Source organism: Haliotis asinina, chromosome 8, assembly GCF_037392515.1.
Source record: "Haliotis asinina isolate JCU_RB_2024 chromosome 8, JCU_Hal_asi_v2, whole genome shotgun sequence".
NCBI classification, from domain to species: Eukaryota; Metazoa; Mollusca; class Gastropoda; order Lepetellida; family Haliotidae; genus Haliotis; species Haliotis asinina.
This window is the reverse complement of record NC_090287.1, coordinates 65097580-65123703: the sequence shown is the minus strand read 5'-3', so window position 1 is coordinate 65123703 and position 26124 is coordinate 65097580. Positions and strand designations below refer to the sequence as shown.

Below are 26124 nucleotides of genomic sequence, written 5' to 3'. Positions count from 1 at the left end.
TGGGTGAACACTCCAACCTCTAGACCACCCTGACCTTGCAGAGAAAAGCACTGACAAGTGAAACTCACTGCACTACCAGCATGTGTACAGTTCTTTATGTACTGAAGGGTTCCACTGAATTGCAACATTCAGATTGTTCTACCATGCCTCATGGAAGATGTGAAATGTAGCTCAATGATCAGAAATTATAGATCATTGAAGACCCAAAACAAAGCAAACAGCAGTTTTGTGGTGTTTATTATGTCTCTGAAAAGTAGGGTAGAGAGTATAAAAACAATAGACCAGGATGCATTGCATCGTGCTGTTCACAAATACAGTAATGTATGACTTCATGAATCACACTTACTGATGTCTTTGTATGCATATGGTCAGGTTGCATATTAATGTCATGTGAAGGAGCTCACAGCCATCACTGATATGTTATAACATATGTATAGTATTCTCAGAAATTGTTGAGAAAGTTCTTCCAGCAAATATCTTATACAAGAATGTAACATATAGTTTTACTTAAATGATTATGTTGAGATATGATTCTCTTAGGTTTTTTTTCAATACTTAGGGGAGATAACTCTTGACTTAGTAAGGTTCTTGAGTCAAGAGTTGCCTCCCATATTGAGTACCTTACTACATAATGTAACACCAATTTTACAATTCTATTCTCAGTATTAGGAAATAAAAATTTTCAAAATAATTTCTGGGAAGAGTCTGTGTACACACACACCAGTACTGTATAGAATGAGCATGTCATGGCAATGGGAAGACAAAAGCATCTGATCTGATCTGATGAATGTTGACCAGTAACCATGGTTACAGGCAAGTTCTGCTTTTCATTTTAATGTGAGTGAGTGAAGATCGATGAGGACACAAGACTTAACACAATGTTCCCACCTTGAAAGTCCATCTACTTGACAAGCGAATGCTATACTCATTAGACTACCCAAGTGTCTTCTACTACAAATAATTAGACTGTGATTCCTAAAAGCCCTGGACCCATTAAGATCCAGGCTAGAATTGGTATTCAGCAACTCACGCTTGTCGAAACAAGCAACAAATGGGTGAGGTTTGTTGATTTGGTTGACACGTCATCATATCCCTGTTATATAGATTCCATGATCATGCTGTCAGTCACTGGATTGTCTGGTCCAAACTCGATTATTTACATTCCACCACCATACTGCTAAAATATTGCTGAGTGCATCATAAAACTCACTCACTTTTCTCAAAATATGTTCTGGACCTGAATCTGATGTTTGCCGTCTTAGTGTCTGACTAGGGACGTATCATGAATGTTGTAGAAACCGGTCTGTGTTAAATGTAACACCTGAGCATTAACCGTTTGGCCACCCTTAAAAACTGCATGAAACAAGCACACGCATTTTGACCATGTTAAAGTTTAGGAGATTCAGCGAACAATAGCAACCAAGTCCCTGGCAGTCATGTAATATTTGATATAACTCACTAAGTGCTCCTCTCAAATACACCAAAAGCTGGTATGTGATATATGTATTTGTATATATATTATTCTGTAACAAATTCTATTATGTACATTCTTTGCACTATGAAATATACTCGTCAGAACAAAGTGACACAATTATACCATAAGCCACAGGAAAACGAAGTGGCACATATATGCCATCAACAATACACAACAAAATGAAACAAGACAGTTTTAAACAATTCTGTGACTAGTTATACAAAATTGTAAAAAAATAATTAAAACCTTATCAGAAACTGCCATTCACTACTATTAACAATATTATGGAATGACAATCATCAAAGCAACACTTGCAAACTAAAACTTTGCATATATTATTACTGCATCAACAAAAACTCACTTCTTCCAGTATGTTTACACAAAGAGAAATGTATCATACATTGTATCACACAGCTCTGTCAACATTCCATCAACAATGTAAAAGCCATGAACTGGTAAACCACTTATATCCCAGCCAAAATAAGGTGTTACATCACTTACAGCCCAGATATTATGATGTGACATATCACTTACACCCCAGCTACTATGATGTGACATATCACTTACATCCCAGCTACTATGATGTGATATATCACTATCATCCCAGCTACTATGATGTGATACATCACTTACATCCCAGCTATTATGATGTGATATATCACTTACATCCCAGCTACTATGATGTGATATATCACTTATGTCCCAGCTACTATAATGTGATAACACTTACATCCCAGCTACTATGTGATATATCAGTAACATCCCAGTTACTATGATGTGATATATCACTAACATCCCAGCTACTATGATGTGATACATCACTTACCTACCAGCTATTATGACGTGATATATCACTTACATCCCAGCAACTATGTTGTGATACATCACTTACATCCCAGCTACTATGATGGGATATATCACTTACATCCCAGCTACTATGATGTGATGTCACTTACATCCCAGCTGCTATGATTTGATACATCACTCACACCCCATCTACTATGTGATACATCACTCACACCCCAGCTACTATGTGATACATCACTCACACCCCATCTACTATGTGATACATCACTCACACCCCATCTACTATGTGATACATTACTCACACCATATCTATTATGTGATACATCACTCACACCCCAGCTACTATGTGATACATCACTCACACCCCAGCTACTATGATGTGATACAGTGGAAGCTGTCTAATTCGGACTCGACTCGGACCAACTTTTCTGTCCAAATTACGAGGAGTCCGAATTGGACTGGTGAGAGTCAAGAGTTAGCTCCCTTGAACAGGAGATAAGCATGCATGGTACTTTTATGATGAAAGACACAACTACCATGGTGTCACGTGTTTTCGGGGTAATAGCGCAAAAGATGATCATTAACATTATTGCGTATCAGTAGATTATCAAAACTGTAATTCCGTAATAAATATCACCTCATCTTTTGTAAATTTATTGTTAGAATGTTCTGTTGACCGCTGGTTTCCAATGCAACATACATTTCATGTCTTATCCACAAGCATGGTAACACCCTTGTATGGAAGCATGTGTGATTCAATCTTCTCCACAGAAATCAACAAATACAACTTATCATTGGTTAATAACAAAATCACATACCATCAAAATGACACTGAGTGAGTTGTGTCAGCTTGCTGAACTGATTTGTTAATTCCTTTTGTTAATTGGTTACCATCACACCTCATAATAAGTTTGAAGTCGGTAATTGGCTAACTACAAAGCACTTCCGCCTCATGCAGTCCCACTAGTTCAAGTTAATTAGCGATGTTTTCATAGTAAATTACCTTGAAGGGCTGAGATTTCAGTCCAAAATCCGTGTTACATGAAGTCCAAATTAGTTAGCCTATATGCAATGATAACTAAGTTAACTTCTGCTGGGACCAACAATTCGGTTCCAATTATATAGAAAACTGAGTAACTTAGGGTCCGAGTAAGACAGCTTGCACTGTATATCACTTACATCCCAGTTACTATGATGTGATATATCACTTACATCCCAACTACTATGATGTGATATATCACTTACATCCCAGCTACTATGATGTGATATATCACTTACATCCCAGCTATTATGATGTGATATATCACTTACATCCAGCTATTATGACGTGATATGTCACTTACATCCCAGCTGCTATGATTTGATACATCACTCACACCCCAGCTACTATGTGATACATCACTCACACTCCAGCTACTATGATGTGACATATCGCTTATATCCCAGCTACTATGATCTGATATATAACTTACATCCCAGTTACTATGATGTGATGTCACTTACATCCCAGCTGCTATGATTTGATACATCACTCACACCCCAGCTACTATGTGATACATCACTCACACTCCAGCTACTATGATGTGATATATCGCGTATATCCCAGCTACTATGATCTGATATATAACTTACATCCCAGTTACTATGATGTGATGTCACTTACATCCCAGCTGCTATGATTTGATACATCATTCACACATCAGCTACAATGATGCATAAAATATAAAATATAGTTTGATGTGGAACTCATGTCTGTAAATTATGCCACTTCTCATCGTGTTATAGTTTGTCTTTCAACCAATCTCCGGAACATCCCATCTGTCAGCAGCATTAGTTCATCGTAGCTCCCGACTTCCACAATACAGCCATCGTTTATCACAGCTATCTGACTGGCTGTCTTGATTGTAGAGAGTCTGTGAGCTATTGTGATAACTGTCCGGCCTACAAGCAACCTCTCCAAGGCTTCCTGCACAAGATACTCACTCTCTGCGTCCAGGGCACTATAATATACAGAAACACACATGTAATACACTCAGGCTACACTGGAAATACACCCACTTTACACAGGTAATACACTAACACTTTATTAGTAAGCTACACAGGTACATTCACCTGACACAGGTAATACACTCATGATACACAGTTAATACACCCATATGGCACAGGTAATACACTCACATTACATGGGTAGTACACCCACCTGACACATTTAATACACTTACGCTGCACAGGTACTACACCTGACACATGTAACACATTCACACTACACAAGTAGTACACCCACCTGACACAGGTTATACACTCACGCTACACAAGTAGTACACTTGACACAGGTAATACATTCACACTACACAGGAAGTACATCTGCGTGACACAGGTAATACACTAACGCTAGACAGGTGATAAACACACCAGCTATACACAAGTATAAGATAATTTCTATATCCAGATTAGATAAGAAAACTTCTGTTGGCATACCTTGTGGCTTCATCCAGAAGTAGAATCCTGGGATCCTAGAAGCAAAAGGACAGACTGTCACTTAAATGATTTCTTATTTCTTCGCACGTAATCCCCAGAATAGATGCCCCATTAGAGCATAGGGTACCTTATTGAGTGTAACCTGACCAGCCAACAGTATGGACCTTACATGTTCTCACACAAGCATGACCCCTGTTCATGATGCTAAGGCAGGACCAAACATTTTAAGACAGGAAGAAGATTAAAAATTCAGATTAATGAGGTGCAACAATGATCTTTAAATGCAGACACTATGTACATGCTACTCGAAAGAAGTGTAAGAACACTAGATTTTTACATATGACAATAATCTGCCATGCTGAAAGAAATAGTAATTATACTCATACAAAAAGAATTCTTCATGCTTCTTTTGTGAGCAATAGTTAGTGTTTTATATATTTGTATACTACCTTCAAGATCGCTCTTGCTATAGCAACTCTCTGTCTCTGGCCACCTGCAGACAAAGATACAAACTGTTCAACAGTCTCTCACTGAATCCAGATTTGAAGGTTTAGTCTGTTAATCCACACTATACAATATCTGATAGGTTCAGTAAATCCCAATCCATGTTATCTGACCATCACCTTGATTTGACATAATACCCACCAGGTCCCTTTTCACAGAGGATGTTACAGATGTTATCACACTGGAGACAGCGCATTCCCCAAAGTGATAGGTTTATATATATATTGAACCAAAAGTTTAGCACCATGGGGTAAATGAGTCTTTAAAATGATAATCCTGCTCCAAATTGTCTGAAATTCAAAAGTTTACACTGTCAAATCTCTTGGCATTGATGAGTGACGAAAAATCGAAATGTATGTACATTTCTTTCAGATGTTGATGGTAATCATGGGAAAGGCATTTTCCTGTGTGACACAGAACAAAACCACCCAGTGCTCGAAGCTTTAATGCACACATATTAAGGCATTCTCTAGAACGTAAAAAACGTTTACATTTTTCAAGCATTCAGCATGGGCTGTAGAAGATGCATGACTTAATGTCAACAACACGAAGCCACTGGGAGACTGCATGCTGGTCAAACCTTTCAGGAAGTAGCGCATCATTTCAATGTGCACAGGACCACAATTTCACGTCTCTGGGCATGTGTGCATGAAACTGGCCAGGAAAGATCTATATTTAGTGACGCCATCTCGACGTCACAGGTTTACCAGTGCACCACAGTTGGCCCGTGAATTGCAACATGCTACAGGCACTATTGTTCACCCTCAAACTGTCATGAATCGCCTACATGCCGCAAGACTGCATGCCCGATGCCCAGTGGTTGGGGTACCCTTGACTCAACGTCACAGACAGGCATGTTTACAATGGGCACACATTCATCAACAATGGCATCATGCACAGTGGAACAGGACATTATTCACGGACAAATCACGATTCTGCGTCAGTTTGCTGACAGGAGACATCAGATATGGCGTCGAGCAGGTGAACGTTATGATGTGAATAACGTCATTGAACATTACCGATATGGCGTAGGGAGCATTATGGTTTGGGCTGGGATCCATGCTGGGGATAAAACGGACTTGATTGTCGTCTGTGGAAATCTCAATGTACAACGATATTGTGATGAAATCATCAAACTAGTTGTTTTTTTGCAACAAAATCTTGGCTTTACGTTTCAGCAGGATAACGCTAGGCCACACACTGCCATGCTACTCAGGAACCTTCTTCAACAGCACAATGTTCAACCTCTGCAGTGGCCAGCAAGATCCCAGACCTCTCTCCCATACACCATGTTTGGGATATTCTTGGCAGGATCCGAGAATTTCACCCCCATATTGATAACCTCCATGACCCTAAACTTGCATTCATACGGGAATGGGGTAACATTAAGGGTAACATTAAAGGTCACATGCAGCCAAAAAATCAAACATAATTAAAACACAATTATCACATTTTCATGACATATAATATACATTGCTACTTGAAAAAAACCAAATAAACAATATTATAAGCGTACAATCACGGTTCAAAAGTGCAGATCCGTGAAGGTCCTGGGGTAGAATAGGCCTTCAGCAACCCATGCTTGCCATAAAAGGTGACTATGCTTGTCGTAGGAGGTGGCTAACGGGATCGGGTGGTCAGGCTTGCTGACTTAGTTGACAAATGTCATCGGTTCCCAATTGTGCAGATCGATGCTCATGTTGTTGATCACTGGATTGTCTGGTCCAGACCCAATTATACACAGACCGCCGCCATATAGCTGGAATATTGCTGAATGCGGCGTAAAACTAAACTGACACACTCACTCACTCAAAAGCGCAATATTTTATACTTGGCCTTACTTCACTCGAAATGAAGCCCTCGGGAGATCGAGCCCAGTCATAGCGGGTGGCTGTGCACCCAAGTGTAACAACAGCTTCTGATTGGCTGGTTCATTTGCTGATACGCTGAGGGCTCATTGTGAGTACAGAAAGATGATCTGTTTGATGGGCATTTTAGAAGTATGGCGAGTCACAAGAAAGTAAGATTCTTTATGGATAACAACTTCTTTTATTGTACTTGATGCATCGTTTCAGTATGGATTCATATACCATTGTCAAACAAAATCATATACACTAGAAGAAGTTGTTATCCATAAAGAATGTGTATAGAGATGTTGGGTTTTGTAAATACAGTCAGACCTCGTTTACCCGAACACTTTGGTTTTTTATTGAATTGTTCGGATATACGAGTCATTCAGATGTCTGAAGCAGGACCTAAAACAAAACAACATTGAAGCATAACTACATTGTACGCATGTACCATTCTTTATTCAACATAACATCTGGACGCCCGGTGATAAATACATGTCTTCAATAAACAATACATGAACTAGCTAGACACACAATGAATTGGGAAGCGGCAGACATGATAGACTTCGTGTTTTGATATCTCACCAACAACAAAGGTAAAAGCAGTGATCACTGTTAATAAGCGATACACATCCGACATCTTGCCAATGCCAGCAATTTGTACACTTTTTGAGGTTTCGTTAGTAAAACTGACCAGCGTTCACGGAAACCGAACATTCGGATATACAAGGTAAATTGTCACTAGAAAAATTCGTTTTTTGTGAGGAATGTTCGGAAACTGAGGTATTCGGATATCTGAAGTTTGGATATACGAGGTCTGACTGTACATGTTCTCTGAATTTGCATTCAAATCATCTCAGTGGAAATGCTGAACTACAGCGTGGCTTGAATCTGTCATTCATCAAAGTACAAAGCAGGACTTGAAACTGACAAGAGTTTGCACCAGTTTCTGTCAGATCCAGTCATCCAAGTAAAATGGACAGATATAAAAACATGTCATGTGTACAAGTATCACACTTGCCTAATTGCATAATGTGGCAGAGACAGGACTCAGGTGCACGAGTCATAAATCAATTTATTTTGTTTGTGGCGTATAGCCTCATAGGTGTTAAGCTCAAATTGCATGTGGTCAATGGTTGGAGCTGTGTATTCCGTATTGTCATTAGCAGACAGGCAGGTAGACATATAGATGTCAATAAACCAGACATTGAGTTTTCTCTGTGACAGAGGCTGCATACCACAATCAACATGTTTTTTTATGTAATGAGTAGATTGTTTACATAGTTGTGTACACAACCAAGATTAGGATACTGCTCATTGCTCATCCAGGCAAGCATACCGTGTCAAACTCCGCACCTATGCACTGTGCATGTGTTACGAGCGCAGTGCAGCACAGCACAGCTGTTGAAACCACTACTTCCCCCAGCGCTGGGGGAAACTTAGTGAATCGTTTGAACTCTGATTTTACGAGCATTTTTTTCATCGCATTTTTTTCAACTTTATAGGTTCAACTGGCATTTTTGATGATTTGTTTCGGTAAATGTTTACCAAAAGGTATCAGAATCGGCAAAGTTGTGATTTATGTTGCATGTGACCTATAACGTTGGTGAGATCAGAGCAGTTGTTGACATCATGTGACATCGATGTACATCTGTGATTCAGGCCAATGGAGGTCACACATTATACTGACATTTGTGGCCTCAGACGCCCTTCTCGAGTTTGGGAGTGTGGAGACATTGTTGGGAACACTGAACACAGCTTTTGGTGATTTTCTAGCCGATAAATGAAATGTGATAATGGTATGATTTGAAAATACAAGTTATTTTGGGTATATTATGATTTATGTCATTTTGTATACAAGCGTGCTAAACTTTTTTGGTTGAGTATATATATATAAGTGCTAACAGTGACAGGAAAACTACTACAGGACTAACACAGACCTCACAGACATGCACTGATGGAGAGGTACTAGAAACTTGAAACCACAGTGACTTGAAGGAAGGCGTCTTCTTTGCAAGGAGATGCACCAATCTGTCCTGCAGGAGTGTAGCCATGACACACTGAATTATATTTCCTTGAGTCTTGAAGGTGACCTGTCATTATCATGGGATAGAAGGAAGACACTGTTCTTGTATCCAGTGGCATAATGTGCATTAATAGCTTCCATCCTGGTGATACTCTGAACTTACCTGACAACATGTGCCCTCTCTCCCCGACAACAGTCTGGAAGCCCTCTGGGAATGACTGGATAAAGCTGTAAGCATTAGCTTGTTTGGCTGCCATAACAATGTGGTTGTTTGTCACAGTGGTTGGGTTGGAGGCACCATAGGCGATGTTCTCAGCGATGGAGCAGGAGAACAGCACTGGCTCCTGGGAATCACAGCACATTCTTGCATATACTTGACACTTCAAAAAGTTCATATTTGAAACCTGAATGGATTTATTACTCACGATTAGGTCATTTCAGCGATAACAACCTGTGATATTGGCAACAGTGTGACAACTTCAGGGACAGCAGGACACGTATCAATCAGCCATGGAAACTGCCATTAGCAGACACAAGGCTAACAAGAGAAAATATACAAATACAGGTGATGATACATGGCAGACAATATAACCTACCTGGTTTACAGTTCCAATCTGATTCCTGAGCCAGGTGGGGTTCAACTCACGGATATCTTGGCCATCAAGCTGGACACTTCCTACAAATTAGTCATATGTTGTCAACTCCCAGTACAGCAAACTTGTGCTCTCCCTTAGCAAAGGTAGACTCATTCAAGTCTAGCTGTGACGGCAATCTCAGTGCAATGAATCTTTGATAAAGCATGGGACTGTCTGAGCACTGTGATTGCTACAGTGAAGGATCTAAGAATATCGTATACCTTGCTGCAGCTACTCCTAATATGTGCACTGTAAAATATGAACATGGTAAGTCACTGTAACTCATAGGAAAGCTGAGCAGGAAGTGACTAAGTGGCATGGGCTCCTATAGTGAATAATTACAGAAATGCAGTAGCGCAGAGTGTACTCACCCTGTGTGGGATCATACACGTATGGGATTGTACATACAGAGGAGCATCATTGAGCGTACTCACCCTGTGTGGGAATAGAGTATACGTATCATGCATGGGATCGTACATATGTAGTGTTGTAGGGTACACATACCATGTGAAGGATCGTACATATGTAAGAGTGGAATGGAGTACACTTACCCTGCATGGGATCGTACATACGGAGAAGCAGAGCACCTAGCGTGGACTTTCCTGACCCGCTGGGACCAACTACAGCAGTTACAGAGCCAGATGGGACATTCAAGCTCAGGTCCGAGAAAATTGTTGTGTCGGGACGGGATGGATAATGAAAATTGATGTTGTTGAAGCTTATGTTGCCCCGGGGTGGAATGGACGGAGACAGACCAGCTGAAATATAGACTGGATATAATATGCTGTATATACTAGTTGGTACCTTGGGGATTCTGGGTCACAACACGACTACTGTGACTTCTGATGACAATATACCCCACTGCCATGAACCTTGCTATCTATCAACGCTCCAGATTTATGTGGTTTTCACATGGCTCTGATATCATTAAACAATGAATTAAATTTTGGATTGTGCATACGTGAGTGAAGGAGTGGGGGGAAGCAAGACATCAGTGAATGAAGGAGTGGAGGGAAAGCAAGACGGCAGTGAGTGAAGGAGTGGGGGGAAGCAAGACGGCAGTGAATGAAGGAGTGGGGGGGAAGCAAGACAGCAGTGAATGAAGGAGTGGGGGGGAAGCAAGACGGCAGTGAATGAAGGAGTGGGGGGAAGCAAGACAGAAGTGAATGAAGGAATGTGTGAGGGAAAGCAAGACAGCAGTGAGTGAAGGAGTTGGGGGGAAGCAAGACGGCAGTGAATGAAGGAATGTGTGAGGGAAGCAAGACAGCAGTGAGTGAAGGAGTGGGGGGGAAGCAAGATGGCAATGAAGGAGTGGGGGGGAAGCAAGATGGCAGTGAGTGAAGGAATGGGGGGGGGAAAGCAAGACAGCAGTGAATGAAGGAGTGGGGGGGAAACAAGACAGCAGTGAATGAAGGAGTGGGGGGAAGCAAGACGGCAGTGAATGAAGGAGTGGGGGGGAAGCAAGACAGCGGTGAATGAAGGAATGGGGGGGAAGCAAGACTGCAGTGAATGAAGGAGTGGGGGGGAAGCAAGACAGCAGTGAATGAAGGAGGGGGGGAAGAAAGACGGCAGTGAATGAAGGAATGGGGGGGGAAACAAGACAGCAGTGAGTGAAGGAGTGGGGGGAAGCAAGACAGAAGTGAGTGAAGGAGTGGGGGGAAGCAAGATGGCAGTGAGTGAAGGAATGTGTGAGGGAAGCAAGATGGCAGTGAATGAAGGAGTGGAGGGAAAGCAAGACAGCAGTGAGTGAGGGAATTTGTGAGGGAAGCAAGACGGAAGTGAATGAAGGAGTGGGGGGAAACAAGACGGCAGTGAGTGAAGGAGCGGGGGTGAAGCAAGATGGCAGTGAGTGAAGGAATGTGTGAGGGAAGCAAGATGGCAGTGAACGGAGGAGTGGAAGGAAAGCAAGACAGCAGTGAGTGAAGGAGTGGTGGAAGCAAGATGGCAGTGAATGAAGGAGTGGGGGAAAGCAAGACAGCAGTGAGTGAAGGAGTGGGGGGGAAGCAAGACATCAGTGAATGAAGGAGTGGGGGGAAGCAAGATGGCAGTGAACGGAGGAGTGGAGGGAAAGCAAGACTGCAGTGAGTGAAGGACTGGGGGGAAGCAAGATGGCAGTGAGTGAAGGAGTGGGGGTGAAGCAAGATGGCAGTGAGTGAAGGAATGTGTGAGGGAAGCAAGATGGCAGTGAACAGAGGAGCGGAGGGAAAGCAAGACTGCAGTGAATGAAGGACTGGGGGGAAGCAAGACGGCAGTGAGTGAAGGAGTGGGGGTGAAGCAAGATGGCAGTGAGTGAAGGAATGTGTGAGGGAAGCAAGATGGCAGTGAACAGAGGAGTGGAGGGAAAGCAAGACTGCAGTGAATGAAGGAGTGGGGGGAAGCAAGACGGCAGTGAATGAAGGAGTGGGGGGGAAGCAAGACAGCAGTGAGTGAAGGAGTGGGGGGAAGCAAGACGGAAGTGAGTGAAGGAGTGGGGGGAAGCAAGACGGCAGTGAATGAAGGAATGTGTGAGGGAAGCAAGACGGCAGTGAGTGAAGGAATGTGTGAGGGAAGCAAGATGGCAGTGAATGAAGGAGTGGGGGGGGAAACAAGACGGCAGTGGGTGAGGAGGGGAAGAAGGGACTGAGTGCATACCTGTCACTGGAATTTGGGGCTGTCTGTCCATCAGTTGCCAGAGTCGGGAACTTGCCCCCAGACCACGCATCAGCTCTGTGTAGAAAGTCGTCAAGCCTGCAAAATATACCATACATACTATCTATGAAATAGCATAAAATAAACATATTCAGAAACCATCTTAGATGAGCTTACAGTTAGTAATTATGTGAAAATAAGAAATCATAAACATTATTTTGTAGGTTAAAAGTGTGTTCTCACGGTGCGACTTATAAACCCACTGGCATTATTGACTAGTAGTAGCTGTCAGTCATTGAAACAGAAGGAGAAACCTTAAAGGTCACTTGCAACGTAAAACACAACTTTGCAGATTCTGGTACCTTTCGGTATGCACTTACCGAAACAAATCATAAAAAATGCTAATTCAACCTGTAAAGTTGAAAAAAATGCGATGAAAAAAAAGCCCAGCGAAATCGGAGTTCAAACGTTTCACTAAATTCCCCCAAGCGCTGGGGGGAAAACTGGTTTCAACAGCTGTGCTGCGCTGCGTCCATAAGGCATGCGCAGTGAATAGGTTCGCGGAGCTTGAAACAGTATGCATGCCCAGCGTCTGAGGTCGTGAGCAGTAGTCTAATCTTGGTTGTGTACACAAACAAGTAAATGATCTACTCGTTACGTAAAAAAACTTGTTGATTGTGGTAAGCAGTCTCTGTCACAGAGAAAGCTCAGTGTCTGGTTTATTCACACCTATATGTCTGCCTGCCTGTCTGCTAAAGACAACATGCAGTACACAGCTTCAATCATTGACCACGTGTACTTTGAACTTAACACCTATCAGAGTATACGACATAAAGAAAATAAGTTGATTTATGACTCGTGCACCCGAGTCCCGTCTCTGCCGCATTATGTAATTAGGCACGTGTGATACACATGACATGTTTTTATGTCTGTGGGTTGCAAACAAACTACATTCACTTTTTTCGGATGACTGAATCTGACGGAAACTGGTGCAAACTCGTCAGTTTCAAGTCCTGCCTTGTACTTGGACGAATGAAAGATTCCAGCCACGCAGTAGTTTACCATCTCTACTGATGTCATTTTTGATTGGATCGAGCGCAAATTCGGAAAACATGTATTTTCAAAACCCAACATCTCTATATACATTCTTCATGGATAACGGCTTGTTTTAGTGTGTATGATTTTGTTTGACAACAGTATATGAATCCATACTGAAACGACGCATCAAGTACACAAAAAGAAGTTGTTATCCATAAAGAATCTTACTTCCTTGTGACTCGCTATACTTCTAAAGTGCCCATCAAACAGATCATCTGTCTGTACACACAATGAACCCTCAGCAGATCAGCAAATGAAACAGCCAATCAGAATCCGTCGTTACACTTGAGTGCACATCCAGGTGCTGTGACTGGGTTCGGTCTCCCGAGGGCTTCGTTTCAGGGGAAGTAAGCCCAAGTACAAAATATTGCACTTTTGAATCGCGATTGTACGCTTATAATTTTGTTTATTTGTTTTTTAAAAGCAGCAATGTATATTATATGTCATGAATAAGTGATAAATGTGTTTTAATTACGTTTGATTTTTTGGTTGCATGTGACCTTTAAGCGATGTGGTTTGGTTTCTTCTCTGGTCTAGTTGAACTTTTTAAATTGTGTCTCTGATAATAACATAAAGAAAACACTGAGGTGACCACAGATCTAAGCATTTTGATGGTCAAGAGCTTGTGACTTGTAGTATGCGTTACGGCAATCCTATGTTTTTCAACTTGGCTGTGAGTAGTTGTCTGTGATATCAAATTGTTACAATTTGTGAGTCCTCACACTGCAAACTGTGTTGCATGCTACAAGTTGTTGCAGCAAGTCACACCATAAGAATGCACCTCAGGTAAACAAGCTCACTTATTGCAGTGTGTACAAGTTGTGACAGCTCACCTCCCATGGACACTCCCACATAGGCTGCATACAGGAGGAACGCAGACAACTCTCCAACCGTCATCTGTGACTCAGTCATCATCAGTCCACCATAGTAAAACACAGACAGCACAATAACGTTACCAGACAGCCCAGTCTGTCGGAAACAAGGGAGAAAAATCATGATACATACTGTCAGCATGACAGCACTACCAGATAGCCAAGTCTGTCAGAAACAAGGGAGATAAATAATGATACCTACTGACAGCATGATAGCACTACCAGGGCCCACTTGCACAAAACGATCTTAGAGCTACATTTATTGTGAATCCTTAATATCACAGTCTTAGGCTTCATCTACAATCGCCACCCACCTGCACATAGCGATTGTAGGCTAAGATCATTGTAAGTTACAATCAAAACTTACAATTGGTCAGAACCAATTGTAAGGAGCTAAGATCATTGTAGTCAGTAGCAAAATGGCATCAGATTCACGCAAATAATTAGCTTTACGTTTGGAGATTGCTTTTATATTGCATAAAACTGCATGATTCACCTCGACACTTCAACAACACAGAGAATGCAACATCAATTTAACGTCTGAAATATCATTATTTGCGGTAGTGAACAAACTCATTATCAAGTCAATATCATAAAGTACGATTCTCACCTGATTCGGTATTGGAAAAAAGTACAAACTCCATACCTTTTTGATAAACACGGAAAGGATACTAATGAAAGGTGTCTGCATGCGATTAGCAGTGGCTATGACCTTTTTAATAACTCAAGGGCAGCTAATCATAGTTTTTACGCAAGATGGGAGTGGTTTCCCTATGCATATTATGCCGTTGCCGTAAAATCTGCCATGCCCAAATGCAATGTATGCCATGTTGTGACATTGCAGATCTCGACATATAGCAGTATCTTATTTTTGGTCAATGATTTGGTCTTAGTTTATCATTAAAATAATCTACAGATGGACAACATACAAAATTATGGGTTTTTTTTTTCTAATTCTAAAAACTAAAATTAAATCTGACGAGAGACAAGAGTTTTAATCTATGCATTTTAAATATAGGTATTCTTCAAACAGGAAAAATACACTTGCTGAGGTATGTGAAATTTGCATAAAAAGTTTTTTTAACAAAAAGAAGAAATAATTATCAACAAACTAGAGTAAAGTAATTAACATACTGTGGATAAGTACTTAATAACACATACAACACACACGGAATAATATTGTTTTCATATTTCCCTGTCGTACATTTTCCACAACACTTCCAGAGTCATGTCACCCTTTCATATCTTTACAAATCTAATGCTTGTGGGATACGTTTGGGATTTTACTCCAAATAACACCGACCAAATGCCAAACTATGTTTCACTGACAGCCACTGACAAATCGTGGTACATTTAGGTGTTATATCATAATGAATGTTTGTTTATATGTTATCTTTTAATTTTCATGACTATTTGGTCAATAACCCCACAGCCAAATGTATTTGTTTGTATTTCAATATTTTCATAAAACATGATGTTTCTGTGGTTGCAGTAACACATTCTTAGTTCATAAATCAAATTTGAATGTACAAAAATTAGAGAATAACCCACAAGGTACGAGCGATTGTATGTGTTATCTTCCACGTTAGTATTTTCTTCAAAGATTTGTGGGTGCGTTGCTTTTTGTTTGATTTATTTATTTATTTATTTATTTATTTATTTATTTATTTATTTATTTATTTATTTATTTATTTATTTTCAAGAAAATTCTGCAAGGTGCAACTAAGGCAAATCAGTTGTGTGCAGTAACCAGTTCCATGGTCTATTTGCGCACTTGCAGATAACTGTAGACTTGAGTTGACTTTAAAAAATTTCTACCTCCGACGCTGAAGAGTTTGATCTTAGCTAAGATCGCGATCTTAAATCCATGCTGTCTTAAGATCGTCTTTGAGCAAGTGGATTTGGGCAATTGTATGGTGATTGTAAAGTTGTTTGTAGGGGCCTAAGATTGCTCTGTGCAAGTGGGCCTAGATAGCCAAATCTGTCAGAAACAAGGTAGATAACTCACGCTACATACTAACTGCATTACCACTTTACCAGATATTTCGGGCTGTCAGAAACAGGGGAGACAACTCAGGATACATTCTGACTGCATAACGATATTACCTGATCTCTGTGACTAACACGTGGAGATTTAACTCATAGACAGACAGACACACCGGATCATTCATATTTTAGAGTGAATACACAGTTACCAGATATCCCAGAGGATGGAAGTTAGGTGTGTAAAGCACAGGTGCTCGTGTCATTGCGAGGATTAAAGATTTTTCTTTAAAAATATGAACATTTTTAGATGACCCCTGACTTGAAATGCTTCACAGTAAAATATATCTTGATGGCCAATATATCAAGCATCGACTAATGAGAGGGCTTGGTTTGACCACACCCAGCCTTACGTCCTTGCTATCATCCACCATTTTTGTCAAGATCATTTAGTTGAGGGTCAAAATCGACTTTCAATCAACTTGAAGAAATAACAATAAAGGACTGGTAGTTGTCAGGAGAGATGATCGATTGGCCAGTCACCCATGATTATGCTTAGATGAAGTTTAGATCGATTGCATACGATGGTAGCGTAGCGATCAGCAAAGCAGGTGGGTGTCTAGCAAGGATAAGGTGTCCGACCTTGTCTAGATATATTTTACTGTGAAGTGTTTCAAGTCAGGGCACATCTAAAATTTTCATGTTTAAAAAAAATCATTAATCCTTGCAATGGCACGAGCGCCTGTGGTGTAAAGCTGTATCTTTGATACCAGCCAGTATTGATCTTTATTGAACCAAAGATGCTGTGTAGGTACTTACAAACCCCCAGAACACTCCACGAGCCAATGCTTCCTTGTATGACAATTTCAGAACATGGTCAATCTTTTCACTATAGGCTTCACATTCCTTCTCCTCTTGTGCAAACGCTCGCACAGTGCGGATGTTGCCTATCTTCTCTTCTGCAAGCTGCAGTTGTTAAGATACAAAACATAGTCTCAAAAGAATCAAGCACATGAAAATAAAAAAACAAGGCATCTGGAACTAAAATTTTCTACATGTCACTTACACTGTACATACTGGTACTTGTCTCACCTCATCAATATGTTACTGTTTGGAAACACTTGACGACTTCTATTTGTCTGCTACTATAAATGCATCGTCTGTTTGTTACCTTGTGGGAACATATAGAGTTGACAGGAAAGTAGTTCTCTACCTGAGTAGCACTGGCAAGAGAGGACTGTACTTGCTTGGTGATGTTCCGCACATACCGACCATAAATGATAGACACAAGGGCTACAGGCGGCACAATGCCTAAGGATATCGCTGTTAGCTTGGCAGAGACATACACCTGAAGACAATAGCAATAAAACACAGTTGATGATTGTAGCATAAAATTATATGAAAATCAATATTTGAAAATTACCTGTCTTTATGATTCCGAGGGTGTCAAGCTTTCAACTGTGTAACCAAACAACACAAATCTGGAACTTCCATGTCAACGTCTTAACAAACCCTCAAGCATATTCATAATCTTCCCCCTCTAAATCCCCAGTACACCTGATAAACTCACCAACATCCCCTCCTATACACCAGAACCCTTGTTAAACTCATCATCTTCCAACTCACCATCAAACCCTCAAACTCACCATCATCCCCTCAAACTCACCACCAAACCCTCAAACTCACCATCATCCCCGTCCAACTCACCATCATCCCCTACCAACTCAACACCAAACCCTCAAACTCACCATCATCCCCATCCAACTTGCCATCAACTCCTCCAACTCACCATCAATCCACCCAACCCACCATCAACCCCTGTAACTCACATCAAAACCCTCCAACTCACCATCATGCCAACCCCACCTACAGCCTGTGCTATCGACCTCAGTCCATCAGATATGTTGTTTGTCACAGACTGTCCAACAAGTGATGTATCAGCTGACAAACGATTTATCAGCTCTCCAGTCTTAGTTTTGTCAAAAAATCCAATTTCTTGCTTCATAACTGAATTAAACAACTTTTCTCGAAGACTCTTCACGATGTTTTGGCCTGCAACTGTCATCAAATACACCCGCCCAAAGTTTGCGACTCCTCCGATGAGAAAAACCACCAGTAATATCTTGCAGAGAGAGTTGAGCTTCTCCTCCATCTTGCCCTCCTGTGATGCTGTGTATATAATGTCAATCACCTTCCCGATACAGAACGGTACGGCCATCGTCACGCTACTTGACACCACCAGCAGCCCCACCGCACCTGGAGGCAGTCATTACACAGTGGAATAACAACCACACCAAACATTGATATCGAAACATAAATACATTCACATGATGGCAATAGGAGCATGTTTGGTATCTTAGCAATACAGGAGATCAAGAACTTCTCTCAACATAACTACAACTTTTTTTTAAACCATAACAGCTTCTTGTTGTAGGTGCAGTTGATTCTGTGATTGTAAGACTGACATGCTGTATGTCATTTTTGCAAAATTAGTGACACTATTATACATCCATCCACTCATAAGTAAAGTCAAAGGCATCCCCCGCGAGCTTGTTCATTGCAGAATCAACCAATTCCCATGACAACAAGTTATTATTGCACTGGAATAAAAACATTCTTGCATGTTTCGCAGCGGTCACATCTCCCAATGGAATCATCCCTTGTGATTTCTGACAGAGACACAACCTTGATCGTACTCATTCTTTAGGTACATTTCACACACAGAATGTAATGTCAGTAGAACATGAACTTTTGTGTTCATTCCCACTGTGGAATTCACATATATACTAATGTGAGCACTCTCATCACACAGATATTTGATATATGCAATGTCACTATGAAACATGCAGAAATGATGATTCCAATATGGCTGCTACGTTTAAACTTGGATAATTCTGTGAATAGAGTTTAGAGTGAGTGAGTGACTGAGTTTAGTTTTATGCCGCACTCGGCAAATATTCCTGCTATTCCTGCAGTCTGTAAATAATAGAGTTTGGGACATGCAATCCAGTGATCAACAGCAGGAGCATTGATTTGCACAATGGGGAACCAATGACTATGTGTCAAGCAGGTCAGTGAGCTGATCACCAGATCCTGTTAGTCACCTCTTATGACAGCATAGTCAGGATTTCAAATATTGTTGTAAAGCCACTTGCCACGTGACTTTTAGAAAGTAACAGCATGACTAATTTTCTACTTGCCCTGTTTTTATGACATAATTGGGATGATAAAATTATAAAAGAATAAATCAACATGGTATTTGATGTTCATGATTAGTGGATTATTTAACGAAAAGTGATAAATAGCAAAGAAAGATAACCCTGCTTTATTACTGCAAAATTTATTAGCTACATTTTGAGTTGACGTGAAATGAAATCCAAGTTTATTTTCAGTTTGAAACTGTAAGCGGAAATTATCTAGTTGCCCATGGACAACTGAGATACCATCATTTGTTTGTCCGGAATGAAAAATGACTTGTCCCGGGAGTCAGGCAATGGTATTTTTTTACCCCCAATCGTCACCTTTTGTGGAAAGCATGGTTTCTGAAAACCTATTCTACCCTGGATCTTCACAGGTAAAATAAAGTTTAAAAGGCAGTGTTACGGTGGAATACACTATTAGTCACTCAACAGTCTATCTAGCAGGCCTAGACCCTGTAGGTAGCTTAAACGTGGAAACAGCACGCAACAAGGTTGATGAATTTCAGAAATTGTATTAGAACCAACGCAAGACTACATGTGGTTTGACATCGTTTCGTCAGAGAGGAATATTATGCAGATGTGTCCTACAATTTCCTGACGATCAACAAGTAGTCATATGACAGAGTCACAACATGAACCTGCCTAAAAGCAACTATATGAGATACTTCACCCTGCCCTACCTACACCAATGAGGTAGTTGCTCACTATCAAGGGCGAAAACAACACTCTGCCGGAAACATTGACAACTCGCTGGCAGACTATGGAAACTTCGACATCATCCAACCAGTGACGAATAAATGCAGCTTAACAAGGCAACTATCAGGCTCTTACTATATACAGAAGCCTAACTAATATGCAGGCACGTTCTACGTTTTCAAATGTAAAGGTCAGTGATTGAAAACTACAATATGCTCTGATTGGCACTGGCCAGTACACTAATTTACGCAGGTCAACTCTAAGTTTTCAAAGGCTAAAGGTCAGTAATGTGAAAATTCAATATGCTCAGATTGACACTTGGCAGTCACACTACCCTTACTTAGCAACACTAGAGAAAGTACTCACTCAGCTTTGAAACGACTGTTCCATTTCCAGAGTGTAAATTCCCAAGGGTCCAATATATATTCCACTAGGTATCCAATTTGACTGACGTACGTGCCTGGCTGACGTGTGTTTTGTTTACATGCTTATGTCCTACTGACCCCGTACTATTTTGGTCCTTTCGCTTAAATATGACCAAAGCGGACGTCAGAGAAAACAACCTGTCATTGCCAGTCAAGATTCACTTCGTTAGTAAATCTGTGTTTCTAAAATACTCTAATTGCCTTCTCCTGCCTGTACGCAACAATTATAGCATCTTTCATCATATATGTATGGAAAGATCTGAAACTAACTAACCTATCTAACTTCATGAGATGATTTTACTAACTCCTACGTGCAAAAGAGATATTTAATTATAAAGTAGTTCTTTTCCACTACTTTCATAGTAACGGACTGAGAAAACGTTAACTCTCGGTGAATCCAAAACTTGCTTAACACTAACACTAATGTAACGATACTATGAGAAGTGGGCTACAAACTAACATAACATAAAGGCGGGCACGAGCAATAAATACTGTGGTCGTAACACAATTTGCCGAGCGCACTAATCACTGGTAACAACGGCCGCCATTTTCAAAGCAAATGTAGCTACACCGTTACAGGCTGCATACAAATTTCAGTTTCATGGGTCTCATGTTTTCATGTTTCAGAGGAATTTGCAAAATATAAAATGTAGACAACTGGCTGACAACATAGATTCACTTGAGTTTCAAACACCCTTTGCTACATTTCACTTTACGAAAAGAAAAGGCAGCCTGCTTAAAGTTGCTCAAATAACCTGAATACAATAGATAAGTGAATCAATATTCCCAGCAGTAAGCTAAGTCTATGTTTTACATCCATGAAACTCCTAAGAATATTGACTTTTTCACTGGATTACAATGTCTGGCTGCACTCAGTGACAATCATGGATAGGCTTAACTGTTGTGTTTTAACATGAATACATGATTAACTTGCTGACTTATGCAACAAGATAAGCTTGAGCATCTCTCAGTCCCAATATAAGCTCAACCAGATATACTGGCTGATAACTCCTTGCAGATACAGAACGCAGTCACCATGGATGTCCAGAAACACACACAGAATGTCACAAGCTCAGAAGAAATAATAGTCGTATTCTATGGCCTATTTTAAAGTTGTCACATAGACAAAAAGGGTGATGTTTCACTGTTTGTGTTGTGGTTATCAAGTCATTCTCTTGGCCACACATCTCAGTCAGTGTAAGTAAACGTAGTCTCAGTACTTTTCGTTACACTCCACTTCTTAGTCCAACAAAAGTGGTTGCGTCAGGCAACCTGTGAAACTGAAACTGACCAATCAGAACACAGCTTACCAAATTGCAAAATTGGACATTCGCACACACCTTTTGATGTTTTACCTTGGAAAGGTTTGTACCCGAACGATTCCGAATGCTATTTTCCATACGATCGCTACCTGGAGCACACTGCAATACTGTCAACAGTGAGTAAACACTCGCTGAAAAGAGTGGTTTTTTGTCAATATTCATGGATGTCAGCTTGCGGATATATTTGCTTCTGGTAACCATGTCATCAGAAAGCCCTAAGCATATACATGCAGGTCAAATACCTGTGTTTTATGCAGAGTTTCTTTCACTGAAGTATCAGTGTCAGTCACTAGCAAATTTTTAGATCCCACCAAACCCTAAACAGTAGTAGTTGTCTGATTGGTTAAATCTGTTTGCCCTTCTCATGTTTGATTGGATGGTCATGGGTCACTCAAAGGTTACCTGGCGCAACCTCCTACTAGGTTTTGTCAGACTCAGTAGTGGAGTGTAACGAAAAGTACTGAGACTGAGTTTTCTTAGACTGACATCTCAGTCTGTGTGATGGGGCTACAGATTCACATGAAGATGGCCGTCTCACAGCCTAAGTAGACTCCCAGTGTGTGTAAGTTAGAGGGTAGTTTTGGAGTTCAGTAATATTTTTTGGGAGACCCAGCAACTCTGGCCCAACTGATAACCTGGACTATGCAAGTTATTGCAGAAGCAGTAAACGTATCATATATGTGTTCTTTACATTTGGAGTAAGTTTGAAGTAAATCAACTACAAGACCATAAACTTTGTGTGTTTCACAAGAATAGACATGCAAGACCGAGAGACATGATCATCATGATAGACATGACACTGATAGACATGACACTGATAGACATGACAGTCATGACTCTGATAGACATGATAGACATGACACTGATAGACATGACAGACATGACGGTTGTTTCAACATGCAATCTGCCATCCTGACAAATTCAAAGATTATCACTGCCAGATCTATGTCACACCACATTTGCAGTGTAGAGTATTTGTATCCATTATCAATGGTATGCATATTACACAAAAGATATTTCCTCTGGTCAAACCCTGCATGTGAACATGTTCAGTTTATCAGTTGAAGTATACACATCCTTCCCCAGGGCCCAATTTAAAAATTGAGGATTTGATCCAAATGCACTATTGTGTAAACTACCATGAGGATGCATGCAAAATTTTATAAGAATCTCATTTTCGCTAGGGCAACTCATTTTTTCAACAACCACCAAACTTTGTGATGGATGCTACCACTCAGTGGGAGAAAAAACAACTGCACTAACAGCTCTCTTGTGAACCTTCCGTCAAAATTTTACCCCATCCAAATATATACGATTACAGTAACCAGTTTCACTTTTGGTGATAACCATGGTTACCAATGAATGACATTACCCTGGTTCCTAAGCCTGCTAAAACAATGGAACAGAGTGGATATATCTTCTCTCCTGCCAAACATTTGATAAAACAATAAACTAAGCCCATGGAGTTTGCTAATTGTCACGAAATACCGATCATGGATACGGACATCAATAATACGTGGTGGCAAGGAAATATAATAGCATATATTACCCCGTAAACAACTGGGAAGCTTTAAAATGGCATGGAAATGGTATGTACATGTGTGGATAAATTTCATTACATAAAACGAAGAGCTATCAAGTTGAGAATGTTTCTTATCAGATCATCACCTGCATATCAACATCAAGGAAATTGAGCCATCTGTGATCCATGTGAATGGTGATATTATATGCTGCTTTCATCCAGTCATCATAACCAGTTGATATCATAGTTATCTGCCTAGTGGTGGAACAATACTTACTGGCACTTACAGTGTGCAAACCATTGTACTAGAACTAATAACAGCTATGCCATAGACCATGAGCAGATGATCTACACAGCTGTTGACACTTCCCAGCAACCTATACCTATTGAATGACTATATGGAAATGGTGGCGAGATTCTGTAACAACAGCATGAGCCAGTGCTCACAACATCAAACACATGGTTTGCCCAGCCATTCATCCTATGACATAATAGCTTGGACATTGCTGCCACTAGTATCAGTTAAATCACTAAAATATATCACTATAGCATCCAGAATATATCATCCTGTACTGCACTTATTGCGTCAGACTCAGCATCTCCATCCATGCAATGCAAAGGATCTTTCATCCAACCTGAACCCACACTGGCAAAATGACAGTCAGAATGTGTTTTCCAAACAAGCAGCCTCGAGGCTGACAGGGTATTCTGAAAGACAGATGCGGGCTGAAGGACTGATTCTGTATAAATTGTCTAGCTTCTGTAGTATACAGGAATATACATTTGAAAGGAAATAATCCCTGGGGAAGCACTGCTTTTCAATTAACACCATCCATAAGTTATTCCAGAATACATACTCCCTTTCAAAAATTTCATCTCACTTAAAGCACTGATTGTATGTTATGCATATATATGGAAGACTGATTTCTCCACAAAGATGGGGGAACCAAACCTTACCCAGAAGAATTGCACGAGGATCATTCATCAACTTGCAGAAAAGCATGAGCAAATATTGTGCATGTGAACCACTGCCTTTTCACTGATTTCTATCATTTGGTGAACTCATGACAATAATTTTGTCAATGTTACAAAGCTTTAAACAACAAGGAATATTTTGCAAAATCTGTTGACCGTTGTTGATTGAAGTATGTGGCTGTAAAACATATGTTAGGTTCTGTTTTGAAATCAGGATTTACTTTGAAAATACTATAGTGACTTGAAAAATATTCAACCTCAACATTTTGCTTTGAAAAATATTTCAATGGAAGTTATTTACCTGGTTTTAACTACCTTACAAACAACTGACCATCCATGACAAAACCTGAATTACTATGCCATGTGGGCTGGCATGTTTAGGTACAATTTTACTTACATTCTAACTATAACCACTTGGCATGATTCTATCGCTATATCTAGCTCTTCCATTTTTTCACACAATAATTAGAATTTCCTGATTCAGCACCTCTTAATTCTCCATAAGAAACACATATATCCTTTCATTGAGCCATAACAAGTAATATAGAAATATGGTGGCAGGATATTTGTTAAAATGGTCGCTTGTCACACAGGGCCAGAAGTCTGTAAAGTTTGAAGTATATTTCCTGCAACCTGAGAAACCTTGTTGCTGATTGACTGAGTGAATGAACGTAGTTCTAAACCACACTCACCAATATTCCAGCTATATGGGGGCTGTTTGTAAATAATCAAGTCTGGACCAGACAATCCCATGACCCTCAGCATGAGCATCAATCTGCACCATCGGGAACCGATGACGTGTGAACAACGTCAGCCAGCCAGACCACCCAATCCTGTTAGTCGCATCATATGACAAGCATGGGTTAGTGAAGATCAATATTCTCACCCTAATCTTCATGGGTTACCTCATAAGTTGCTGATACCAGAGACCATATAATATGGTCTGTGCTGACACTCATGCACTTAACTTCACCAAATATGCTAGGTCATGTCTGAGGCTCTTACCTGCTAATTTCAATCTTTCTGGTTTAGCCAAACCAATAAGTCGCTTTACTTCTGAAATCTTGGGAACGGCAATCTTTGAACTGTTCTGAACTTTTGGGGTCCTCTGACGCCATATAGGGGAAGTTTTTAGTGTCCGGTACTGTACCAAAACCTTCCACACAGATGATGGCCGCAAAGGTGACCCTCCAAGTATCCTTATAGAATTCATCTTTCGTGATACGTGTGACGCATGCGATCGCCGTGAATATGTCTGCACAGATGGAGCTATGAGCTAGCCCGACTCGTCACAGTTTCTGACACGGCGACAGTGAAGAGCTGTGCCTTGCCGACTAAATGAGGCTTATGCAACAGTTCACAGCAAGTGACAACTGTCTATCCAAGGGCTAAACACTTTTTGTCATTTTGAGTTTAATTTATGGCATTATAGCTACGGTAGTTACGTTTTTCTTGCCACTGCAATATATTTTAATGTTACAAATAAGCAAATCAAAACATTCCACACGTGAACATACAGCACGCTGACATCTTTTGCCTTTCAGCGCCCTCTTCTGAGATAAATGACGTAAACAATAAGGCATTCATCCTAAACGCAGTTATTTCCCTTATAATGCTCCGTACATAGAT

General features: G+C 40.5%; 1 protein-coding gene across 1 annotated transcript; it reads right to left on the bottom strand.

Moving 5' to 3' along the window:
• Positions 1–220: 220 nt before the first annotated feature.
• Positions 221–25912, bottom strand: LOC137294793 (ATP-binding cassette sub-family B member 10, mitochondrial-like). The gene is made up of 12 exons (XM_067825903.1): positions 25501–25912; positions 18205–18611; positions 17569–17703; positions 17175–17321; positions 14334–14469; positions 12406–12501; positions 10326–10532; positions 9736–9815; positions 9303–9483; positions 5209–5252; positions 4760–4794; positions 221–4281 (listed from the first exon to the last, which is right to left on the bottom strand). The coding sequence occupies exons 1-12, from the start codon at positions 25706–25708 to the stop codon at positions 4053–4055; spliced, it is 1905 nt and encodes a 634-aa protein (XP_067682004.1). The 5' UTR covers positions 25709–25912; the 3' UTR covers positions 221–4052.
• Positions 25913–26124: the final 212 nt, after the last annotated feature.